This window comes from Dermacentor silvarum, chromosome 1, assembly GCF_013339745.2.
Source record: "Dermacentor silvarum isolate Dsil-2018 chromosome 1, BIME_Dsil_1.4, whole genome shotgun sequence".
Lineage (NCBI taxonomy): Eukaryota > Metazoa > Arthropoda > Arachnida > Ixodida > Ixodidae > Dermacentor > Dermacentor silvarum.
Window position 1 is genome coordinate 341,956,087 of NC_051154.1, and position 26,375 is coordinate 341,982,461.

A 26,375-nucleotide genomic window follows, 5' to 3' on the forward strand; every position below is an offset into this window, starting at 1 on the left:
CCTCTTCCAGGTAATACGACCCTTGTCTTTGCGCTTGCACCTTTTCTGCGTTGGGCCTTGTAAAGAACCATGGCAGTTGCTGACAAGGCGACATTGCTGACGTGGCCCAGCTTTTTTGTTTTGTATTATTCATGACACAACGTGCGACGCAGTGGCGCTTACCGAGCACCACCAGCTCGAACACCTTGTGGGCGCTGCCTGCCTCGTTTGTGGCACGGCACACGTAGGTACCGGCGTCTCGCTCGGCCGAGGCTGCGGCGAAGAACAGTTCGCGGCGGCCCTCGCCCCGGTCGTCCGAGGGCCACGAGACGCCGTCTCGAAGGAACGACGCCGTGGGTGCCGGCGTGCCCACAACGCGGCAGCTCAGCGTCGCCTCCTCGCCCTCTACGACCCGCACTACTTCACGGGCAGGACCCTGGATTTGCGGGGGAACTGCACGGACAGGGCGGTACCGAAAGGGCGCCCGTCAGAGGACGCCTATAAAGACAGTGTCGATGGAAAGATTCAGCAGATTAGTATACAGATTTGAAGAACCCTTCTGTGCCGGAAACAGTCGGAGTAACTCACTCAGCATATACCTGCCACCTGTACTTACGTCATCAGCTGGACGCCCAAATTCCTCGTCGAGCGTTACCGAAGCGGTCATTTTTCAGTTTCCTACAGCTTCGAACTACGATCTCAACATTGCGAGGCAGAGCCACGAGAAAGATTGAAACGTGTTTTCTCTGTTTCATTTCGGCTTCACTCCACCGCTGCAAGTTAGCAACGCCGGTAAATTCTCAGCTAGCGCTCGCTCACGGACTCCCACTGCCGATGGCTCTGACGCCAGGAAGCCAGGTAAAGACGCGCAACGGTTTCACCTCGCTTATTATGAGTGCCCGGTTTAAAACGCCCGTTAACTATACGATACCAGTCGCACGCAATTTCAGCATTACCGCTCAAAATACACTTTAGCGAATCTGCACGACCACTCGAGAAATCAAGGGCGCCGCGCCATAGCCCTCCTATAGTGACCGCAAACCTCGCACAATTAGCCATGACGCTGCTGAAAAACTGATGTTTTCACTCTTCCAGGCAAAGGCATGGATCGGAATGTCAAGGGAAAAACATTGCATTACTAACGCGAGGAAAACAACAGACTTTTCTACTATATTATTGTGTATCCTTCGTTAGCTTTTGCTCCACTTGGGTTGTAAATTTACTACGTGAACACCGGCATGTGGCACGTCTTTCTGCAGCCGACCCGCTGGTGCAACTCACGCAAGACAATTATGCGGAAGGTGCGCTCCGTGCTTCCGGCCGCGTTGCTGGCCACACACTTGTAGACGCCGTCGTGGAGGAACATGGCCGCCGCCACACGCAGTACGTCTCGCTCCGCCGAGAACTCGATTCCCAGATTGTCGGCTACCGTGTCCACCTTGCGGCCATCTTTGTGCCACTCCAACTAATTGTAAAGGGAAAAACGAGATTATATTAGTTTTCGTCGACATTCTGAAGTCACACTTATTGTTTCCGCTTTTTCATGGCTCATGTGTGTGTGTGTGTGTGTGTGCGTGCGTGCGTGCATGCGTGCATGCGTGCGTGCGTGCGTGCGTGTGTGTGTGTGTGTGTGTGTGTGTGTGTGTGTGTGTGTGTGTGTGTGTTTGCGAGTGCTGCGTTTGGTAATGTGGCACGAGCGAGGGAGTCTTCAGTCTTCATCTGTACCTTCTCAGGAATGTTTGTATTTTGTGAACTACACAAACATTTCTTTTTGTGCATGTGCGTGTACTTTACAGAACTATTGTCACTGTAATATGAAGCGCGTAAGGGCTTATGTAGATAACCTTCGGCAGTTTTGCGAGTTCTCATATAGGGGGCCTTTTACAGCGAAGCTGTTATAGGCAAGGTTCCAGGAGATCGCGTCCGGCAGCAACCGGAAGTATATCAACAATTTCAGACGCGTCGCCCCACCTTGTGGCGTCGTATGAAAATGTCGGGATGGCGGCGTTTCTAAACTTCGGGATCGTAAAAAACTGCTTGCTTGCGTTGCTTGCTTGACACGCGCACCATGAAAATTGTTGCGTGAGCCTTGCTTGCTTACTTATAGAAGATGATGACGACGGTAACCTGCACACCATCAGAATTGTTGCGTGAGCCTTTGCATAAAGGTTAGACAGGATGTCGGATAGGAGTATTAAGCGAATAGTGGAGTAAGTAAGTAGTAAGTGATACAGCAGTGACTAAGGAATGTCCCTTAGTAAACATGTCTGAGACCTCCTCCCGTGACACAGACAACAGCGTATCAGAAGACGCAGTAGAAAAAAAAAACGAAGAGGACACGCCTGAGTCACTTTCCCAGACAGGCAACAGAAAAAACCAACAAAATCGTCATTGATTTCCAGCAGTGAAACTTCTAACGGTGAAGCAAGGCAGGTGATGCCCCCCCCCCCAAGAAAAAAGAAAGATAACCCGAGAAACATTGATCAAACTGATCCTAAACGAAACACAGCTGTGAGCGAAGATGGACCATCCAATAATGACACACCCCAAGGGGTTCAATCATCTGGAAAGCAAAGGCACCGCTCAAGATCCAGAAGGAAAGGAGAAAGAAGAGGAGCAAAATCATCAAAAGAACGCGGTAGCCCAAACACGCTTCGGCGACCAAAAGATGAAACGACCAGCAGTGATGGTGATACCAATCAAAAACAATAAAAAAAGAAACAAAGAAAACATTCACTGTCGCCTGACTCGTCGGCTAGTGACATGGAAGTCACAGATGCGCGAGCAGGAGCAAAGGGTGGAAGCCCTTTGCTCTAAACATATCGTTCAAATGATAAAAATATAGAGTGTGGGGAGCAAGTGAGAGAAGCCTTTTACCCTAAAATTCAGATCTCTAATGTTAAAATTACAACTCTTGCGTACAATAATTGTAACTGTATTAAATGTAATTCTCACTTCAACTGATAGTTGAATGACTCCATTGCATGTCCTTTAATGTTAGGGGTTTCCGAAATCCAGAGAAACAGAAACAATTGATTAGTTTAGCCCGAGAAAAGGACATTGGTATTATTTTCTTAGAAGAAACAAACTTCCGCACGCCACAAGATGTGGCCATTTTTAAGGAAACCAACGGGGTAGAAGGCTTCTTTTCACTAACGAGCAATAGATCATGCGGTACAGGCGTTATTTTCGTCTCAAACCGATACCGGAAAGGGGCATTTTGTACCTACGACACTGATGGCAGGATAGCATGTGTGGGTACATTCTTAGGTGGCCGGAAAGTGCGATTTATTAATGTGTATGCCCCTGTAACAAGGAGTTCAACTAACGAGTATTTTCAAACTTTATGGAATTACATGCCTAAAAAACCACCTTGCGTGGTGGTTGGAGATTTCAACTGCGTCCTGGATAGCAATCGAGATATTCGCGGACCAGGACAGGGGAAATCAAACTACCACGCGAGAGAATTAAAAAAATTGTTAACATACTAAAATATGTGAGATGCATGGTTATGGTTGCATGGTAACACAATTGAATACACGCGTTCATGCGGAAAAACAGAAAGCAGACTTGACAGAGCTTATATGTCTCCTTGTCTTCTAACAGAACTGGAGGAAATAAAGACTATGAGCGGTCCAGAAGGAACGAAAACTTTTAGTGACCATAAAGTGGTTATTTTTACACTAAAGGGAACAGAAGGACCAGCCCACACCCCAAGAATGTGGCGTATGGATGCATCAATATTACATGACCAAACAGCATGCGAAGACATAAAAATGAAACTAAAGAAAAGCTTAGACAATAATCACACAAATGAAAACAGGTATGATCTAAAAGAAGAATGGAAAGAAATCCTAATAGAAGCTGGGAAAAACATTAAAAGAAGGAACACTAAGACCCTGAATGAAATATTACGTAGAATACGTATAATAGAACGTGGAGAAAACAGACTTGTTCCATACAAGAATACCTTGAGTGTTTACGTGCCAAATATAAACATCACTTGAGAGAGATAAGACAAAACGGAAAACGCCACACAGAATCACAGCAATGTGATCAAATGAACTCAAGTCAACCAGTTCATGAACTGAACCAAGACACCGAAGGAAAGAGAAGAATAGAAGCAATACGGACAGACAAAAGTGAAATCACCACAAATGAAGAATCTATTAAGGAAGTATTCCTTGATCACTTTCAAAAAGTATTCCAAGGAATCAACCCCATACAGGATAGCAATGCAACCAGATTATTTGAAAACCTTCCACAAGTACAACGAGAAGACCACGATCAACTGTGTGCCCCTGCCACCAAAGAAGAAGTATTTCAAACAAAAAATAAAATGACGCGAGAAACTGCACCAGGACCAGACGGTATTTTGACAGGATTCTACCTTACCTTTTTCGACATAATCGGACAAAGACTCGTAAAAATGTTAAACAATTTGATCATTCAAAAGAAGAAACCTCCTTCTTTCGCAAATGGAAGAATTATTCTACTAGCTAAACCAAACAATGACCTACTAGATGTGAATGGGTGGAGACCCGTCACATTACTAAACACAGACTATAAAATAGCAGCAAAGATCTTAAAAAATAGACTAAATGATGTATTGCCAATGATTATATCAGAACTACAAGCAGCAGCAGTCCCAGGGAGATCGATATTCGCGTCTTTGACTTTAACATGCGATATATTCACTTATGTCAAACAAAAACAAATTAAAGGTGCCTTCATCACGATAAATCAAGAAAAAGCATACGATAAAGTGAACCATCATTACATATATGAGACTATGAAACAATTCGGTTTCCCTGAAGACTTCATAGACATCATCACTCACCAGGACTCACTCTCACTCAGGTTCACTCTCACCAGGACTCTTTGTATTGACTTTGGATCCGCTACTGAGAAGAGTCGACCAAGAAAAAAGAACGAGAGTTTTCCCTTTGCCAGGATTGGGGGAAATAAAATTTTCAGCCTTTGCGGATGATATATCTTTATTTATTAAAAATGAATGCAGCTACCAGACATTTCTGCAAATCTTCGAAGAGTATGCTATAATATCTGGAGCAAGAATTAATAAAAAAAAGCAAAGCACTGCGATTTGGGGATTTTAGAGAAGAATCACTTGGTGAAGTGCAATTTGTACAAGCTGCAAAAGTTCTCGGATTGTGGTTTCAACCAGGAGACATTTCGCCAAAAAGTTGGGACGAACCCCTAAAAAAAGCTGCCCAAGTGGCCGAAAACCCACGCCATCAAGATTTAAGCCTAATAGAGAAGGCGGAAGTAGTGAAAACAAAACTATGTTCTCCTGTCTTCTATATAGCAAGAATTGCAAATATGCCTCGACTGGTTGCAAACAGATTGACTACCCTCATAGGGAGCTTCCTTTGGGGAAAGAAACCAGCACCAGTTACAAAAACAGTTACTAGAATACCCCCATCACGAGGGGGTTTAGGGATACCAAACGTTTCTCTAACAGCACGAACTCTGGCAGCAAAAACCGTAAGCTCATTAATTAACGAGAATAACTTCCTTGGAAAACCTTTAATGAGATATTGGATTAGCACTCTTGATTGCTTTATCACAGCAGAGATCTGGAAAGGCCCAAGAGCCGAAATCTCGCTTCAATTTTACAAAGAAGCAGTGAACACAAAAAAGGGATCGAGGAACTCTGTCCAGAAACCCCACTAGCAGACATAAAGACCGCAGAAATAAGCGCTACAATGGCTCTGAAGGAGTTGAATATGGAAGATGTACCAAAAAGTCTACCACATAAGTGGACATTTTGGAAACAAACGCAATTACCGAAGAAAGTGAAAGACTTTGAATGGAAAAGACGGTGGGGAGTTCTCCCGACAAAAATAAGACTTGCACAGTGGTTCGGGATCACACCATCAGAGGAATGTCCTAACTGCAAAACAACCTGAATCGCAAAGACATACATTCAAAGAATTCCCTTCAGCAAAAGTCGTTTGGAAGATAGCCAATACCAAATTCAGAACAAATCTAGCCAAAGAAGAGAAGAAGAAAAGCCTCTTTGAAAAATTGCTGACCATAGTAATAATGTATAATTTATGGAAAAGAAGAGGGCTTGCTGAAATATAAAAAAGCCCCAAATAGCGGTGTATCCGGTATTAAAAAACACCAGAATCATGATGTGCAAAATATTAAATAAAGAGCTAGAAAAAAATGGAATAGACAATTTCCTTAAAAAATGGCATACGAAATTTTGGATAGTAAAAGAAAACACAGTTGAAATCCCAATTATTCCATATTAACACGCCTTTAAGTCTTTGAACTTAAGGAAAAAAATGGAATTATGTGACCCCAACAACATTTAAAGAATAACAATTTTGTGAGAAATAAGGGGCAGCCTAAACATTGTATAAAAATACAAGGCTGATCCATTTGCAAGTGCATTTTCAAATGTGTTGTGAGTCAAACTAAACATTGTATAACTGTGCAAGGCTGAACGAAAGTACAATGTAATAGCCTAAACATTGTATAACTTTTCGAAACTGATCAAATTTTATGTTACAAATGCCTAGTGTATAAGTGTGTGTAATAGTGTGTAAACAGATACCAGTATATCAAGAAAAATGAATGGTGTTACACCAGTGAATTGTAAAAATGTAGAGATGACAATAAGCTTTTCTTTGTGTATAACGGCGTCCTTTCTGCTTGGCCATCTACGCGACTTCATGTGGCGTCTAGGGTGGCAAGTGCTCCCAACGCGTGACAGATTAGAGCGCTGGGGTATGGTCCCATCTTCCTTGTCTCCCAATTGCACGATTCAAGAATCAAACAAGCATGTGCTGCTGCAATGCGTCGTTGCTATTGTAGTTTGAAGGGCCGTGCGTGCTGGTTTCCGTATAGCCTTGGAGTTAACAGCTTTATTAAATCTGGTCTTTGCTCACGTGGTCGCCTCGCGCAACTTTTAATTGCTGCGGGGGCCTTCTGTTTATGGCGTAATCGCTGCGAGGCAGTTGCCGCAGGACATCGTCAACGCGCTCTGTTTCCAATTCTGGTGAGGTTCTACTCTGAGCTACTGTCATTTCTGTCAGAGGAGCTTTTCTTCCTTAGGGAAGAGGAATTCTTTCGACAGTGGTCATGCCGTTTCCTGTCGGTGGCTGATGGACGCGTATGGCTTAATTTCCGACCAGCCTGGTTCTTGTAGTCAGGCCATCAAAAGTATTCATTGATTAAACATAGTGTGTATACGTGCCCGTGATTTGTGTGTGTGTGTGACCTTGTACGCGTGATCATTTTTTGTAAATACACGTCTATAGCATCAATACAAATTTATGTAAAGTGCCTCTGTCACATCATCATTGTAAATAACAATTGTGTACACTGTATATATTCAACATCATTTTATATAATTTGACAATTAGTTTATGTGTAACTGTGCATTTCCGTGGTTCCCTGTGGTTATAGGTTAGTGAGTGTGGGCTCGGACATTTCTACGAAAACGTGCCGTGTATGCAATGCTCCCTATTTATTTATTTATTTATTTATTTATTTATTTTACCCTCAGGGCCGAAGCATTACAGAGGGGAGTGGTAAAAAAAACATTTCTGTGAGAAGATACACGTATACATTGAGTACCAATACAACACTCTAACAAATCAAATCAGTACAAATGAACACGAATCATCGAACTATAAAACAATGTAAACTACCAAGATGATACAGCCCCACACAAGCAAACAAGGAGAAACAACAAAAAATAAAATGAGGTAAAGAATTACTTAGTTACTGTTAGTTAAAACATTCTTAAAACGTTGATGGTCTGTAATTTCTGCAGTAGTGGTAGGAAGATGGTTCCACTCCTCACAAGTCCTGGGAAAAAATGAATACTGAAAAGTAGAAGTCTTACAGAAAGGAACGGCTACTTTATGTCGGTGGTCAATGCGGGATGATACATACTGGGGAGGAAAGATGAAATCATCGTGTAGTGAACAATGGTGAAATATGCGGTGAAAAAGACACAAACGATGAATCTTACAGCGAGATGCTAGTGATGGTAGTTCAAGGCTCGATTTCATATTAGTCACACTTGCAGTTCGAGCATAATTAGACATAATAAAGCGTGCAGAGTTATTTTGAACCATTTCAAGTGAGTAGATTAGATTGTCATGGAAAGGGTCCCAAACAGAGGCGGTGTATTCCACCTTCGAACGAATTAGTGTTTTATAAAGTAAAAGTTTAAGGGCCTGAGGAGCGCGTGAGAAATTCCGGCGAAGATATGCAAGTGTTTTGTTGGCGCTGGCGATTATGGATTCAATGTGATCATTCCAGGTTAGTTTTGAGGATATAATGACGCCAAGATATCTATATGTCGATACTACTTCCAAAGGACAGTTATCAAGATGATATGAAACATTTACATTAGTTGATCTTGTCACACGCATAATTTTGCATTTTTAGTGTTTAATTCCATGCACCAAGTCTTACACCAAGCGGACACAGCATCAAGATCAGACTGTAGAATAGTAGTATCATTTGGGCTAGTTATTTCTCGAAATATTACACAGTCATCTGCAAACAAATTGATATGAGAAGAGACGCAGGAAGGTAAGTCGTTAATGTAGATTAGAAAGAGGAGAGGGCCGAGCACCGATCCTTGTGGTACCCCTGAGGAAACAGGACTCGGAGGAGAGTCAATGTTATTAATAGAGACAAACTGGGAACGATTTAGTAAAAAACATTCAAGCCATGCAAGCAGTTTGGAATCCAAATTTAGTAACTGCAACTTATATAAAAGAAGATTATGGCATACTTTATCGAAGGCTTTTGAAAAATCCAAAAATATACAGTCAGCTAAAGAAGAACGATCGAGGATAGCATGAAGACGTTGAGTGAAACATACGAGTTGAGTATCGCACGAGAATGTCTTGCGGAAACCATGCTGTGAAGGCGAAAAAAATGAATTCGATTCATGAAAAGAAACAAGATTTGAAAATAGAATGTGCTCGAAAATTTTACATGGAATGCTAGTTAGAGAAATGGGGCGATAATTTAGAGGCGAGTGTTTATTACCAGACTTGTGAAGCGGAACCACCCTCCCGATCTTCCAGTCAGTGGGGAGGGAACTGTTCTCTAGGGACTGTTGAAAAATTTTTGTTAATATAATTGATGAGTAACAGACTGTATTTATAAGAAACATAGGATTAATGGAATCGTACCCAGGTGAGGAGGATGCTCTTAAACTTTTTATAGCTTTGACCACGCCATTGTAGTCAATTATAATGGGAGACATTACTATAAATCCTAAAGGTTTAACATGAGGAAGCATTATTTGAGTTGTTGTAGAAAAGTTACGGACAAAGACATCATTTAACACACGGGCACACTGCGCATCAGGTATAGTATTCCCTGCAGAATCAACAAGACTGTTGCGCTATCACTTTTAGGATGAAACACGCGCCAGAACTTTTTGGGATCGGATGTGAGCATTGAAGGTAACGTGTTGTTTAGAAAATTATCTTTAGCATTCTTTATGGCTGCTATGTACACCGCGGAAGCTTGTTCGTAGGCTGCCCAGCGGCCGTCATCTTTGCACTGTATTGCCGAGCGGTATGTGCGTTTTTTCTTATTCGACAAGCGTTTTATGTAGCGGTTGTACCATGGTGCATCAGCATTTGAAATTATCGTACGAGTAGGTATGTATTTATTTGTTAATTCTTTGACCTTAAATAAAAATAAATCCCAATTTGATTGTACCGTTCGCTCTTCAAAACCATCGAGAAAAACGTCAAGAAAAGTGGAAAGTTCCTGATTGATTAGTTCGAAATTCGTATTTTTATAATCTTTGATAACTATCTTTCTGTTTTTGCATTTTGGACGTGAAATGTTAATGCGAAATGATAGAATGGACTGGTCACTTATACCGGGCAGGTGAGTGACGTTAGAATCGTATTCAGGGTGTGTTGCTAATACGAGATCAAGAAAGTTAGCTGTTGATTCTGCAATTCTAGTTGGTTTCGTTATCAATTGTGTTAAAGAAAATACAGCGCACATATCCAAAAAATCTCTTGCGAGTGAAGAAGGAGGATTCAACACAGGTGGCTCACAATCCCACACAACATTAGGGATGTTAAAATCACCCATTAAGAAAAGCGGTAACCTCGGGAATTGACACACCACAGCATTGATAACGTCATGTAGTTCGTTAACGAAAATGGAATTGTGAGCAGGGGGGCGGTAACAGACGCCAATGATTATTTTTTGCTTGGGAAATTCAGTGACAACCCAAACTGTTTCCAACTTACTTGGAATGTGAATGCGGTACGATGGGAGTTCTTTCGAGATGGCGAGCAATACACCACCGCCCATCCGGGACTCTCGATCACAGCGATATACAGAAAATTGGTTAACTGACGAAAAAAGTTCGTCATCCATTACTTCTGGCCGAAGCCAGGTTTCTGTCAATACGAGTATGTGTGCATTGCAGGTATCAATAGCAGAGTTTAAAAGGTCACGCTTATTAGACAGACTTGGAACATTAGTAAAGAGTACAGATGTGCGTAACTGGTCCTGCCCACATCCCCTCGCGCACCTCTAGCTTGGCGTACCTTTAGTTGCGTTGGCATTTGTACGGCGGTTATCAGATGACGCAGATTGCTGACGTTCAGTGACGCTGTCTGTTTCTGAAGTGTACACGTAATGCTTTTTATTCATGACAAGCGTTTTGTACCTAAGCTGATAAGGCTGCGTTTCCGATTGATTTTTGGCAAAATCAGCAAGTTTCGAGCGTATACGACGCGTTGCGGGTGAAAAATCTTCGCTCATAGTGATGCCATTTTCCTTTAGCTTTTTACGTGCACTCAAAACTTTTTGTTTAACTTTATAGTTTGAAAACTTCACAACAATGAGGCGGCACTTGTTGTGGACGAAAGGTCCGATACGATGCGCACGATCGATAGCGTTATCGGGCAAATTATCCGCAACACAAAGAAGGGCAGATTTGACACGTGCTTCAGACTGCTCCCACGATACAGGGTGTTTCAGCGAACACTTTCAAAAATTCTTAAAGGTTACCTGCGGCAGATAGCCCAATTCTAGTTAATGAGCCGGTCTACTCGAAGCGGCGGACATTACTTGCACAAAAAATTGAAATGCATAATTGACTAGTTCATAAAAAATCACTAATTAAGTTTTTAACTAATTACCTGATGGTCTATATTGTAATCTACAAATTGTAGCCATGGAGTTCGCAAGACGCATCCACTTGGAACGGATTATGGGGATGACACCAGTTTCGCGATATTACTTCCCGAACTTTGCGGAGAAATGCGTTGGCGTTCCAGTTAATTTTGTGCATAAAGCGAGGTTTTGTTCAGAAACTAACTGGAACGCCAATGCATTTCTCCGCCAAGTTCAGGAATTAATATCTCGAAAGTGTTGTCATCCTGAGAATTAATTCCAAGTGGATCCGTCTTACGAACTCCACGGCTACAATTTGTAGATTACAATATGGGCAATCAGGTAATTAGTTAAAAACGTAATTAGTGATTTTTTATTATTTAGTCAATTATGCATTTCAATTTTTTGCACAAGTAATGTCCGCTGCTTCGAGTAGACCGGCTCATTAACTAGAATTGGGCTATCTGCCGCACGTAAACTTGAAGAATTTTTGAAAGTGTTCGCTGAAACACCCTGTATATTGTTCATACAACGATAGGACGCAACACATCAAGGAAAAAAAATACAGGTGAAAGGAAAGAGCGTCAGGTAATTATATTAGGAGTTAATTATATATTAACCCTGTATATTATCGTCCTAGTGGTATTGTGCCGTCATTGTGACTCAGTGTTCGTATCGTCTTTTGTTGAAGTAAACTTTTTCTAAACACGATTTCGGTTCGTCGACACGGTTTTCGCTCAAGGACGATGAAGGTCGAGCGAACGATGAGACATATTAGGCCTTAATAAAATGACGTGTGGAGCTTACCTGCATTAGATTTGCGGGTATTAGCCAGGGACAAGAAACAAAGAATGGAAAAAGAAGGAAGGACGCAAAGAAAGAAAGAAATCACATGTGGCTCATATCACGCACGGACATTTCAGCTTCGCTGGTTTACCATCTGTACGGAGTGCATGGGCGGTGATTTTTTTATGATTCACCAAGTTTAAAAAATTGCCGGTGGCAAATAGCGCAGCTCTAACCCTGGATCTAAATTACACGGTTAGGCGGCCACTACTTCTACGAGAAAACAAAATGCTTTACTGAATATAATTAACACAATTACGGTGATTACCTTTCTAATTGTTTACTTTGTTTATAGAATGCTACATAGCACTAACCCCCCCCCCCCAAACCCCCACCCTTCGAAAACAGGGGCCACAAATTTATGTTGTTCTAAAATTACAGTCATGAAGACGTCATGCTGTGTCTGCGAATGTGGCAGTCTGTTGAGTACATGTCCAAAAACCTATACTACTATTTCAGTAGATAATTTAGCTGAGAATCTACGATCCCGTCCGTTTGAGGCGATGCAGCCTAGCAAATTGCACAGAGCCGCTCAGCGGTAACGCGAGTGCGCCGCGAGCAACGCTTATGCCGGCAGCGGAGCGTAGAACGCTGCCCTCACTCCACTACGCAGTCGCTTGAGCGGAACGCGACGGTGCGTCCACTTGGCTTCGTCGTCGTTTTGCTGCCGAATGTGGCAGACAGGCTGTTGAGAAAAAAAGCGGTATCAACCTATTTTACAGCGAAGCTGTATATGGCTAGGTTCTTACCAAAAGTTCGTGCGTCAACAGGGTGTGTAGAAAAAAGTCGCTTCGAAAAAACTTAATCCACAGTTGCCTATGTATGTAGGCTCCTTAACATAAATGTGAAAACCCGCGATGGATGACCATTACGTCACAGGCTACCCACCAATCTAATAATTGAGGTGGATGAAGGAAGAATAAGGTGGATTAGCGTGGATTAAGTCTGATTAGGGTCGATTACAGTGTAATAAGGAGGATTAGGGTTGATTAAGGTGGATTAGGGTGCAATAAATTGGATTAAGGTAGACTAAGGTAGATGAAGGAGGATTAAAGTGGATTAAGGAGGACTAGAGTGGATTAAAGTCGATTAAAGTGGATGAAGTAAGACTAAAGTAGATTAAGGTGGGTTAAGGAGGATTGTGATTGATTACGTGGGTTAGGGTGCATTAACGTGGATTAAGGTCGACCAAGGTGGATTAAGGTGGCTGAAGAATGATTAAGGTGGATTAAAGAGGACTAGGGTGGATTAAGGTCGACTAAGGTGGAAGAAGGAGGATTAAGGTTGAGTAAGGCGGATTGAGGTCGGTCGAGGAGGATTAAGGTGGATTAGGGTGTATTTGTCTTGATGCTTTAATTGCATATATATATATATATATATATATATATATATATAGTCCTACATACATATATAATTCGTGATTTTAGAACAACACATAACAGCTTCACTGGTCGTCTTTCTCCACAGAGTGAAAGGGCATTAAGTTTTTTGCGCAGCATTGGAGCGCCTGAAAAGAAAGCTGAAGGGGTCGTTAGCGACGCTAAGGTAAAGCTATTCGTTGGTATGAGGCGGACAATGACGTCTATGCCGGGCTCATACGTAGCACCAAGTCGCTTACACGTCTTTTGCAGCGAAGCGAGCACATAGAGACGCGGCAACATTGTCTCTCATTTTTGGCTGTAAGATTTGCAATAGTTGTGTGCACATCAATCGAGGCAGAGAAGAGCAGTAACAGCTGGACCCCAAGTTCTCGCTATTAAACACAAATACTAATATTAGAGGAAAGCTCATGTTTACATCAATGTAGATAAAGATATATTGTCATTTCTATAGTAGCAACGCGGTAGCGAAATACATTTGGGCGATAGTCCTATTACTGCACCTAAATTTTTTGTTGTGTCCGTAGGCGCCGTAGTCGAGGAGGACATTTTGAGTTTCGCGCTCATGTTTCATTTCTATAAATTCGGTGTCCAACGCTTTGTTCGACGTCTGCGAGGGCTCTTATTTTATTAAATTCTTTAATCACTTTACAGATTTTCTTTTTGTTCTCAAGAAAAGAAATGGCCCCCGTTGATTCGATTTCTTTAGACACCATTTACCGCAGTAAATTGTTTACACCCATTAATGCTAAGATGACTTCACCTTAACTGGGAATGCAATAGAAAACGCCGTAGAAAAATGTCAACTTTCCTTTTACTGTAGCAAGAGAGATAAAAAAGTGGCACAACGTTAAATGAAAAAAAAATGTAACCGAATAAAAATTATTTTGTTCAAGAGGGAAATATAGTCGCAGACCGAAAGAGAAAACTGCGTCTCCGAATAAACAGCGAAAGAAGCACAAATCATTTTTCACCGGCCTCTGTATAGGTGGACACCCACCCGATTTTGATGTCACACCACTTTCAAAACTTAACGACCGCAAATTTATCGACCGCAGGAATCTCGTGCAGCAAAAGCTGGTCCACTTACAAGAGGGATAGGGCTTCCAGAGGATCGGCATTGAAGCGAGAAGGGGGCGTTCTCGATCACCTTGTAGATCTCGTGTGAGACGGCTTCTTCCATCTGTGGTGGAACTGCAGGATAGGTCAAAGTATTAAGTTCTATGTATTCGCGCTACGGAAAGAGTGATGCAAACATAGGTTAAGACTTGGCCCTGTGTCACGGTGCGGCATATAGTTACAAGTCGGCGAAGCGCCGTTCAACGGGCGCCAACAGGTCATGGGATTCACTCGGGCAAGCGGCCGAAAATGTCAGGGAGGTTTAGAGATTTTTTTCTCTTTCATTTTTGTTGTGGTTGTTGTTGTTGGCGTGACCTTGAAACACACCCCCAGAGTCTTCTGTAGGAACCCCTGGGCATTCCTTGCCCCGCGCGTGCATTGAAAAGGTGGTTAAGACGGGAGGGGTCAACTGCTTTCCGGGTACCCCATATGTGGTGTCTCTAGGCAATAGCGTGTCCACTAATTGCTCGCAGTGTATGTATGGTCAGAGAATATGGTGCCGTGTGGCCGGCCGCCGCTGTTCTTTCTGTGCGTGTCAACGAACAATAGAGGTCAGCCACTGACCCAAAGGTGTGCGGTTGTGTCTGTGTGTGCGTGCGTGACTCTAACAGAGAGGGGAATCACCCGTTCCCTCTTCCCTGATTAAAAAGGGTGCGGCCAAGACATTTGTGATAAGTCATGAAACAATTGGTTGAAGTTTATTGGATCGTCACCATTATCTGCCATTCCCCAACCCAGGGGACTAGGAAAAGGATAAGTTATTTAAACGGAAGTTTTAGTCTCTGCTAATCAGTCTAGAAGCTGAGCCGATAATCGGCTGAGAAGCAGTCGAGGGGCTAGTGGTGTTCAGTATCACCTGAGCCACCTCACCGCGTCTGAACTCCGAGTGACCAGTTGACGTAAGAGACGACAAACCAACGCCTGTAACGAAGCTCACGGTAGTTCCCCTCAACTTAGCTCAACCTGCGCGCGTGGAGTCATCAGCGGAAAGCAAAATACGCGCCCGGGCATGCGTGTGCCATCGCTTGTTTTCTTTTGAACTTTGTTTTAGGGGACCACTGTTAAGTGTATTCTTGTGTACTCGATCCGCGCCCTGCCTAATTTTTATATCCACTGTTAATTGCTCGTTGTACTTCTTTTGTCATAATTGATCTATGTTAAGGGCACGCGTGTTAGTTTTCTTGTATCATTTTTATTAATTTGTGTGTCGTTTGTAGGTGATAATACCTTGTTTTTTGTTTACTCCCGACTCTGACCATTTCACTGTGTTCGCTTGAGTACGACGGAACGACCAACCGGCTCGCATACCCCGTCGACGACTTCGCGCCGACGGCGAAGGGGTGACAAGCCGTGACACCCTGCCCTTAGAAAATGTGTTTCTTAAACAGAATAAGCGCATACAATAGTCCAATTTTCTCCTGCGAAGCTTGCGATAGAGTTGGCGAACACATTTCCAGACATTGTGGCATATATTCAGCCGGTCTGCGAGAACGTCTCGCATTCCAGCCCGTGGGGAAGCACCACGCGCGCGTCGAGCGCTACACGAAAGCGTTGATGCATGGTGTGTCTAAGGTTCACAAGGCTTAACGAAACTTTGAGAATACCTTTCTCGTAAATGTGTGTGGCATCAGAGTGTAAGCGCTGGCTGTATGTATGCGCGATCAATGTGTATACCATAATTTGCCATCGGCCATACCATGCTGAATATGCCGGTTCTGGCCCGATCGCGGAGCTCTGAAGTAGCTCGCCAGACGAACAGCCAGGCATCTTTTCATTAAAGGCACCATATTTCGCTCTCTCCCTGCCGCAAAAGCTGTCAAGAAAACTGAACATCTTTGATACATGACCACTGATGGTGAAAATCTTGAGTGCGTGCGCATTTTTAGAATTTGATGAAAAAAACGAGAATTTCAGTAAATGATTACGAAGTTTTGCGTAATTTGTAAAGTGCTGATTTATATCTTACTTTCTTTAGTACTCATTCAAACATGTGCATCAATGTTTGCTGCACTTCTAACTACGCAGAGCTCATAATATCAGGGATGTGTACTTGTGCGTGAGTTGAGTGCTTATTGTGTGTTCTTTGTGTGTTATTGTGTGATTTGTGGCGTCACGGCACTTTTATTCCCTTTACCTCTGTCCTCAGTACAGGGTAGCCAGCTGGTATTTACACTGGCTAACCTCCTTGTCTTTCTTTCCCTTTCTTTCTCTCTCTCTCTCTCTCAGTCAGGCTGACTTCGCGTTTTTTTTAGGTGGGCTGAAATGAACTTTTTTCTGGTGATGCAGCTGTGTCACGACCAGTGAACTGCCCCCAATAACACTGGCTTAAGTGCTTTGGGTTTGTCTCTCTTCGCATAGTGTTTTTTTATCATATTTGATCACAGCAAAAAGGTAAATACATAATTAAATAAAATAAAAATCCGAGGACATCTAAGCACTTATGAGTTCTTAATGGGAAAGCATTAATGTATAATTGAACACCGCTGAGCGGTCCTTCGAGTTTACCAACTCCTTGCCGGCAAGAGAGGGCGTTGAGACGCTTGGCGCGTTTTGATTTGGCACCAACTTGTGCTGGAAATAATGCAGCTATATCATCAACTAGCAGAAAATGGACATAACATCACTCTTCAGTGGATTCTAGGTCACTGCGGCATCATGGGCAACGAACATGCCGATGAAGCTGCTAGCAGGGCTCAAGAAAATGCCGTGCAGAAACATCCCGCTATCAAGAACCGATGCAGTAACAAAGCTTCGCATACTCGCACGTGCTGCCACATGGTCCGTGTAGAACACGCCAGGTTTTGCGGTATACTCTACTGAACGGCCGGGACCCATCCCTCCGACTACGCATTCAATCTGGACTATCCCGAATCGAGAGAACTGTTCTCTGTCGACTGTGGCGTTTACAAATGTGTATCAGCATCGGAATGGCCTACAGTGCTGTGATAGTTGCGGCAGCGAGGAAACAATCGAACTGATCCTCTGTCCCCTCTACAGCACCCAGTGATAATTGCTGCCCATGACGTCACTGGCACGCCTCGACGACCAACTGCTTTCTGAACAAAGCATCTTCGTGTGTGTGTGTTTACATCTCCCTCTCTTTCTACGTGTGTGCATTTTTTCTTTAACTTTCAGTCTCCCGTTACCCCTTCCACAGAGCAGGGTAGCAAACTGCATATCTATCTTCCGGTTAACTTCCCGGCCTTTCGCATCTCATTTATCTCTCTCTCTCTCTCTTTGATTTGGCCTTACTGAGGCGTAGTTAGAACGCAGGCGAGAGCTTTAGCGGACAAGAAACACGCGGACAAAGCTTCCGAGAGCGAAGGCGAGGGTGATTTGGCGGCGCGGTGATGCCCTCTCCGCTCACATAACACCTGGCGCGTTATTGCGGCAGTACGTGTTCCCTTTCGCCCGCTCTGCTCAATCGAGGCGTGCTCGTGCCGTGGCGTCGTAGCCGATGGGAATTTAGGCGCTGCTACAGACGCGGGACGCCGGCTTTTTCGCTTAATGAACCATTTGCCGCTTTCGCATCAATAAGGCGGGACCTCTAAGAGGCGCCAACATGTTCTTCCGCACAATTATTATATAAAAAATTACGGTTCATCCCTCTTTCATACAAATCGTTAGAACACGAAAGTGAAACCTGTCTTCACAGAAGCTGTTGTGTGTTTGCTTCGTGAACTCACGGTCCGCTGCAGCGAAAGGCTCACGATTTGCGGGCCGGCGTCCAAGGTAAATATACCTGGTAGCGAAGCTTCCCTAGAAGCCCATACGTTCAAAACATGGCGGTTCATCTGCGGTTCATGGGGCTTAGCGCCATCTGTGTGAGGAGGGAACACTTCCGGCGGAAGAAAAAATAATGTGACATCATATTCGTTAAAAACAGAAGTGACGTCATTTTGTTCTCAAAGGCGCGAAATTTGTTTTCGAAGGCTGGCCATTAGAGCTGTATATTCAAATGCCCCGCCATTCGACTTGATGGGCGTTTCGAGCTTTCAACGCGGAAAGCAATGCAGGAAAAGTTCAGCCGTACGGGTGTCGAAATCGCATTGCTGCACGTAACATACTTTCTTTGGAGGCCGACGAACGCTTTGGGTGTAGAGTGCTCGTCCTTTCGTCGGACGCCAAGCCCGTCGGCCAGCGCTGTCCCACGAAAACAACTGAAGTAAACAACTACCTGGCAGTCGCAACTCACTACTTTTGACTGAACAGGTTAAGAAACAATGAAACTACTCGCGTCACCAAATTGAGACAAACGTCGACAAGCAAAGCAACACAACATGTGAGGGGGGCGTGAATTTTACGAGCGCGCCGTTCTGTCCACTTCAAGAGCTGCATTACATTGCAAGTGATAGCGGCGTCAACGCCCGCCGCTATCGGAGGCGCTCTTACAGTGGGCGCTGAAAAAAGGTATTTATTGATAATGATCAAGTAAAATAGAGTTGTTCTTTTTTCGCCATGCGTACATAAAATTGATTAGGAATTTTATTTTCATCGAATGAATCTAAGTATGTCTCGCTTTAATTAAAAAACGCTTTTTTCTTTCCCGATGTTTGTTCCCTCCAAACATAGTCGCGTTTCAATCGCTGCTCCCATAACTACCCTTGCTGATATCGCTGGCAATTCGTTCTGAACCGTTTTTCTTCCGAAGCTTCGCGACCATTTAGATCGAACTTGCGGCGTCCGTGTTGAGAGAGAGAGAGAGAGAAACAACTTTATTTATCCCATCTTAAAGGGAAAGGCGCTGCGAGAAGAAGGCGACAGAGGTTGTCCTACTCGCGGTAGGCCGCCTCTACCACCTCAGCCCACCTCAGGATAGCTTCCTGAAGTTTAGGGTTATGGCTGCGCATGGCAGCCTCCCACAGCTCCCGACTACTTAAAACTCTACAAAGGTGAGGGGGTGGGGAGTGGTTCTTGCATTGCTACATAATGTGGTTTAGGTCCGCTCTGCTAGCGGGAAAAAACTTGCAGGCTGAGATAGTGTATATTCCATGGTGAATTTTGTGACGTAAGGCAGGGGATAGAAATGTGCGAGTCTGCAGTCTACGCCATAGCACCTCGTGTATGCGTGACGACCGACACATTAAAGGAGGGAGGGTTCGGCGACCTAGGCGGTAATGCCCGCAAATTTCGTGGTATGAAAGTAACTTGTCTTTGGAGGTGAATGCTGGAGGTAGATTATTGGCGTCTGAACCGTCCCCTAGCCTAGCCTGCGCTCGGTTCGTGAAAGCTCGAGCACTTGCGTGGGCCGTTTCATTGCCGATTAGGCCTGCGTGAGCAGGTGTCCAGATTAAACTCAGAAGTTGGGATGGCGGATTATGGGATAGGATGGCTAGGGCTGTCCTGCAAACCCTACCCGCTCCAAAGTTGTATATGGCAGTTTTTGAGTCACTTACTACGACAGAGTAATTGGGTATTGTTGCGGCGAGTGCCACCGCCACCTCCTCCTCCGAAGAGGTTAGAATGGATGCTGCAGTCGCAACACTGCCTGTGGAGTCAACGGCTGATATGACAAATTTGTTTCCACACGGATACTCTGCGGCATCGACATAGACCACGTCTTTGTAGTTAGATAACTTTTTCTGTATAGGGCTTCAGCTCGTTGTTGCCTTCTATGTTCGTGATGAACAGGGTGCATATTCTTAGGGATAGGAGGTATATGAAACTGTTCATGAATGGGGTGGGGAATATTAAATTTCTCATTGGTCATGGGCGCTGGGGTAATATTTACGGAGTTTAGGATGTGCCACCAGTGTGGGTGTTCGATAAGCGCTGGTATTGAGCTGTCAGGTGGGCTTCTGCGAGCTCACTAAATGTATTCAAAGTACCTGTAGCCAAAAGTTTCTCAGTGGAGGCTCTACTTGGCACTCCAAGGGCAAATTTGTAGAGTCTGCGTATGAGTGCGTTAACTTTATCTTCCTCGGCCCTAGTTAAGTGTAGGTAGGGAAGGGAGAATGTGATTTTACTAACATAAAACGCCTGTACCAGTCTTAGCAGTTCTGCTTCACGGAGACCTCCATGCTTATTAGACACCCTTCCTATAAGCCGTGTGGTGTGGTCTACGCTGGCAGTAACCGTTTGAAGTGTATAAGTATTGAGTCGGTTAGATTGAATGTGCATGCGAAGTACACGGATTTTGTCGACGACGTAAACTTGCCTCCCGTTAATATTAATCTGAATATTGGGCGTATAGCCTTTATTTGCGGATAGAAGTAACAGCTCAGATTTAGCGGGCGAGCACTCGAGGTTCATGAACCCAGCTCTCGTAGCCACTGCATCTGCAGCCGCTTGCAAGGTATCTTGAATGTAGCCATGCGAACCACCCTTAATCCACAGGGTGATGTCGTCTGCATACAAAGAATATTGGAGATCCGGTATTTTTGCCAGCGCCCCTGCAATAGACCTCATAGCTAGGTTAAATAGAAACGGCGAGAGCACAGATCCCTGAGGAGTGCCAAAGCTACCTAGGGTAATTGGGGGAGAAGTTTGATCATTGAGAGTAATGACGGCTGTACGACTGGTAAGAAATTCGCGGATATAGTCATGCATTTTCCTGCCACACTTAATAACATTCAATTCACGTAACATAGATTCATGATCTATGTTGTTAAATGCACCGCGAAGGTCGAGTCCCAAGATGGCTTGGGTGTCTTTGCTACCTGTAGGTGTAAGGAGGTCATGCTTGAGCCTTATCATGGCATCCTGGCAAGAGAGTGACTGGCGAAAGCCAATCATCTCTGGCGGGAACAACTGATTGCCTTCCGCGTATTTATTTGAGCGATTAAGCATGACATGTTCGAGCGTTTTGCCCAAGCATGACGTCAGGGAAATAGGTCTAAGATTAGCTATGTCAGAGGGCTTATTGAATTTGGGAATAAATATTACTTTAGCGGTTTTCCATGCGTTCGGAAGGGAGCTTTTATCGAATCATTCTGTATATTCTGTATATTCTGTGAGGGCGGAGACAGATTTGTCGTCCACGTTTCGGAGTAATTTGTTACTTACATTATCTATACCCGGAGCAGATGTAGTTTTAAGGGAAGCCAAGGCATGTAGAACTTCTGTCTCTGTTATTGGGGCGTCTAGAAGTTCATTAACCTCGCCTGTATAGTTTGCATTCTCGTGAGTTGTGGTTGGAGGGAGGTGTAATCGTGCAAGCTCCTGAAAAAGATGGGGAATATTATCCTTGTGTTTGTGCAATAATTGAGTGATATAGTGACTATGTTGCGTACGCGAGGTCGGGGGATCAAGCAAATGTCTCAGCAGTTGCCAAGTCCTTTTACTACTGAGATTACCATGCATGCTCTCACATACTTGGCCCCATTGTTGATTAACTAGTTGCGTCGCATATGCTTGGATGTCGTGATCAAGTTTAGCTACACGGATGCGAAGCTTGCGGTTGTGGCGGCGTCTTTTCCACCGCTTTAATAGCGATTCCTTCGCTTGCCACATGTGTAGCAGTTTGGCATCAGCTGTTTGAAAGGGAGCATCAGGTGGCATAGTTGTGGTTTGACTGTCAACATCCGTTTGGAGTTGACTGATCCATTGCTGTAGATCAAGTACAGAATTGGGAGCATTATTTGCACGAGTTTGCCGAAATTTGTCCCAATCCGTAAGTTTGGGAGGTCGAGTGTTAAAGGGCATGTGAGGGAAGGTAACAGAAATCTGAATGACGTAGTGATCGCTACCAAAATTGATTTGAAGGTTTTCCAATTTATTTAAGTTGACCCGAAATGTGAGGGTGAGATCTGGCGATGTATCTTTGGAGACACTATTTTCTAAGGGGGTAGGTGTGTCGAAGTCATTGTGGAGGGTGAATTGATGATCCTGAATGTGGGTCCATAAAGCTCGCCCTTTAGGTGTGGATGTATTATGGCCCCATAGCTCATTTGGAGAGTTAAAATCACCAACAATGAGGAGCGGGTTTCTCTGAGCTTCCTGTTTAGCCCGAGCAAAAACGGTAGTAAAGCGGTTGTGTTTAGAGCTGGAACTGCTGTAAATGTTAAGGATGTAAAGGGGAGCCGATCGGGTCTTTTTAGGAAGTATTTCTATGAAGTCGTGATCAATGTCGATACCGTCGAAATGGGAGCAAGTAACGGTTAAGTGCTTTTGTACTAGGATCGCGGTATTGGGACGTTCGCATCTTCTGCATTGGAATCTGTTGTATCCGGGGAATTTAACTTAACCATGCGTTTCTTGTAAAGCAATGACTGCGGGGGGTTGCGTGAGAGTGGCTATGTATTGTTGCAGACTGGCCTTCTTTTTGGAAAAGCCCCTGCTTCTATATTGGAGCGCTTAGGGGATGCGGCCATGCAGGCGATCGAGTCTTTCGATAATTTGATTGAATCGCTCATCAATTTGGGTAAGTCGCTCGTCAACCTGGCTAAATTTAGCGTTTATGTTGGTAGTGAGGTTATGAACGTTTGTCGTAAGGGACTCAAGCATAGCCTCTACGGCATCCGTGCGTTTCTCGAGGGCCTCAAAGCGGTTGTTAAAGTTTCGAATGTGTGCGGCCAGTTTACGACTCAGCTTATCATGTTCATCCCAAGTATCTCTCCCATCCTCAGTAGATTTACGCTTTGTGGCGGTAGTGGTAGTGAGAGGAGGAGAAGTATCCATGATTAATGTGTTATCGCCATTCTCATTGACAGGGGGAGGGGTTATAGTGGGTTGTATATCAATAGCGGGTTCAGATGGAGAAGTAGTAGTTGTACATAGTGAAGGGGTTTGGAGGTCGATAATTTGTTTGCGCAGAACACGTTTTTCTTCCTGCATCTGTTGTAGGAGGGCATAGATGGGGGCATCAAGATGTTTAGGTTTAGGTAAGCTGTGGGAAGCTACCGATGCCGAGCTTACCTGAGGTGGGCTTGATGTCTTGTTAGAGGGAGCAGCCGATAGAAGAGGTCAATCTTCATCTTTCTTTTTCTTAGGAACAGGTTCCTGCTTCTTGGTCGAAGGAGGAGATTTGGTCTTTGATGGAGGAGGAGTCTTGTCAGCCTTGGGGATTGAGATCTTGGGCTTATATCGCAGTGCACACTGAATGGATCCAGTCTCATGACTTCCGTGTTGAAGATTTGTTTGGCGCACGGCGTCTTGTTTGCGAGCGGCGTCCAGATACCGAGTGACTTCGGCGACGCTGCGAGAATTTTGGTCCGAATCCTTAGTGTCTTGGGCAGCCAGTTGAGTTGCGACGCGCTCAGTTTCAGGAACGCCAGTGGCAGAGTTCGTAGCGTGTGCCGCGAACGCGCGAAGGTATTCTGCTTCACGCTGGCGTCTCTCTCGCCGGACCAAAGCGAAATTCGCCAGTCGACGCCGTTGTCTTTCTGCGCCACTTAGCGCAGCAGTGGCGCTAAGTGGCGAATAATATTTTCGGGGATTATCTCGGAAGCATGAAGCATGTCGTCGTGCGGAACGCCTGAACAGGCAGCCCATTGATCACATTGACAGGTCGTTCAGGCGCTAAATGCTTATCATCGACGTCTTCATCGGCGTAGACGTCGAAGGAGGCATACGGAACCACGTTTCGTCTTGAGACGTACGCAGGCAATGGGCAGTGCTCCGAAGTTGGAGAGGTGAGCAGTCAGATCAGTAGACGAGGTTTCAGGAGATAACCTGGACACAAAAATGGCTTTCGGTCGCGGGACGCTTTCAAAGTTAACCACCGATATTCCCTTGCTCTCCCCAGCTCCAAGACAGGCCGGCCGACGTTCACTCCGTGTTGCCTTGGAGAGCTGGTCAATGGCGGCTGCCATCGGCGAAGCAGACCGGACGGTCGCAGAATACGTTGTCTGGGACGGGTGGACCGGCAGCACAGCAGGAGAAATGGGCGAAGACTGCTTGCGTTCAGGGCCAAGCTCATTCTTCTTTCTGGGGTTTTACGTGCCAAAACCAGTTCTGATTATGAGGCACGCCGTAGTGGAGGGATCCGGATTAATTTTGACCACCTGGGGTTCTTTAACGTACACTACAACGCAAGCACACGGGCGTTTTTGCATTTCGCCTCCATCGAAATGCGGCCATCACGCAGGGAATGCCCTTCGACTCTTATCGCACCTATAGCCGTCTATAGTCTTATCGCACCAGCGATTCCGCAGCTGCTCCACTTCATCGCTGAGGAAGGATATTCCCTCGAGCGCCAGGAGAAGGCCGCGGAGGGCAGCCATGTCACCGACTGCCTAAAAACCGGTCCCAACGAGAGGAACGCCCTGTGGAGGGGTCATCGCAAGCGAAGCAGTAGGTGGAGTGTAAGCATTGCTGATGCATGTTGAAGCTGCACTCCGTAGGCGACGAGGCCCCACAGACTAATGCGACGCGAAAGACAAACCATGTTCGGAAAGTGCCAACACCAGGCTTGTAGTGAACTAGAATACTCTCCGTATTCTAGTGCAAGATAACCAGGCTATACCGCGTTGGAGCCTGGATCCGCTGCGCTGTGACTACCGAAGCGTTCCCTGTCGCGTGTTTCTATTTGCGCCCAAGCCCAGTGCTCGACCGCTGGCGCCACGCTGTGCTGTTCGCGCGTACCGCGTTTCTAGGTGGTTTCTTTCGCCGAGGGCGCGATATGGTTCACATGAATGCAGGCTTTGTAAGCGTGGCTGTATGGCGTAGTGGTAACGATGCTCGCTTTGAGATCAGGCGTACGCTGGTTGGAATCTTGCCTTTGCTAGAAAAATTTATTCTTAATATCACGCTTTCCTTTTTTTCCCTCTCTGTTTGCCAGCGCGGTGGGTTGAACCCTGGTGCCACGGCGGAAGCCGTGGTGCCGGGCGCCGAAGCGAAGCGGCGGTCGTGGGGGTGTTGCGGAGCGCAGCGTAGGAACACCCCGAATAAAAAAATACTGATCGAGTCAGGTAGACTGCTCCCTCCCTGATAGTGAGATATTTGGATCATCAAAACAGTGATGTGTTTATTTAGAAATACCATCGATCTCCTAACAGCAGCCACAGTCGTGCCTAGTCAACACCAGCCCAGCGTGTTCTCCCTCAAGGCCTCCTCCGTTCCAACGGCGGCGGCTAGAAACATGGTGCGCGCCAGCGGCGCACGGCGGCGCCGGCGGTCGAGCACTGGGCTTGGGCGCACATAGAAATACGCTTCCCTGTCAGCGCTCGTTAGTGGCACGATGCAGTGTTTGGCTTCACCTCGCCTAGGTGGCGGCGCCGGTCATCAAAACATATTTTACTCGTTGGCGCCGAACGTCACATCCCTAACGGAAGTTCGTCGCCGACCCCGGCATAAAATACTTGCGCGTTAAAATGGAGATGTAAATATAACGGAGCCAGATTCACTCAAGACAGGAATGCGTGATACAACTTGCATAGTACGTGGTACGTGGTGAATGCGCTTATTAATTGGCAGCCTGCATGCGACGACGAAAAATATTCTAATTTCTTGACATGGTGTTCAGGTTGTTCCAAAGTTTCGGAGATTGCAGCTGTTGCATTGTAAACGTGATGCACCTGGTAGCATTTGGCTTCTCTGTCGTACTAGCTTGACCGGTCCTTGACTCTGTGTGGAGGGTACTTCCATTCTTACATTCGCTTTAAAAAACCATGACCGTTTAAAAAAAGTTGTCGCAGTTTCACCTGAAAGGTGAAGCATCAATTGTGATAGCAAATTTGAAGACAGCTATACGGAGTAATGATAGCAGCTTTATCAGCTGTATAAACTTGGACATGCAGCAGCACCGGCAACACGCAGAACTGTTGTCGACGCCGTCGGCGTTTTGCCCGCGTTCGCTCAAAATGCTTGCGGCGTTGGTGACTGTTGCCGGAGCCTCTGATATAAATGGGCACTTGGTGCCGCAGCTAAACGTCGCCTCCCTTCCCTCTCCCTCCCCCCCACGGCCTTTCGTGCGTCGGAAGAAGGAACGTTTGCTCTACATATATGGTGATTCTAGAGGAG

The 26,375-nt window shown here is 45.1% G+C and overlaps 1 protein-coding gene across 1 annotated transcript in view; it reads right to left on the reverse strand.

Annotated features, from left to right (window-relative positions):
• LOC119444235 (hemicentin-2-like) overlaps positions 1-26,375 on the reverse strand; it is a 133,096-nt gene that overhangs the window by 10,025 nt on the left and 96,696 nt on the right. Inside the window, exons 8-10 of the mRNA XM_037708665.2 lie at positions 14,446-14,549; positions 1,261-1,444; positions 163-432 (exon numbers count right to left, since the gene is read on the reverse strand). Coding sequence (XP_037564593.2) covers positions 163-432; positions 1,261-1,444; positions 14,446-14,549 — 558 coding nt within the window. The remainder of the gene's footprint in view (positions 1-162; positions 433-1,260; positions 1,445-14,445; positions 14,550-26,375) is intronic.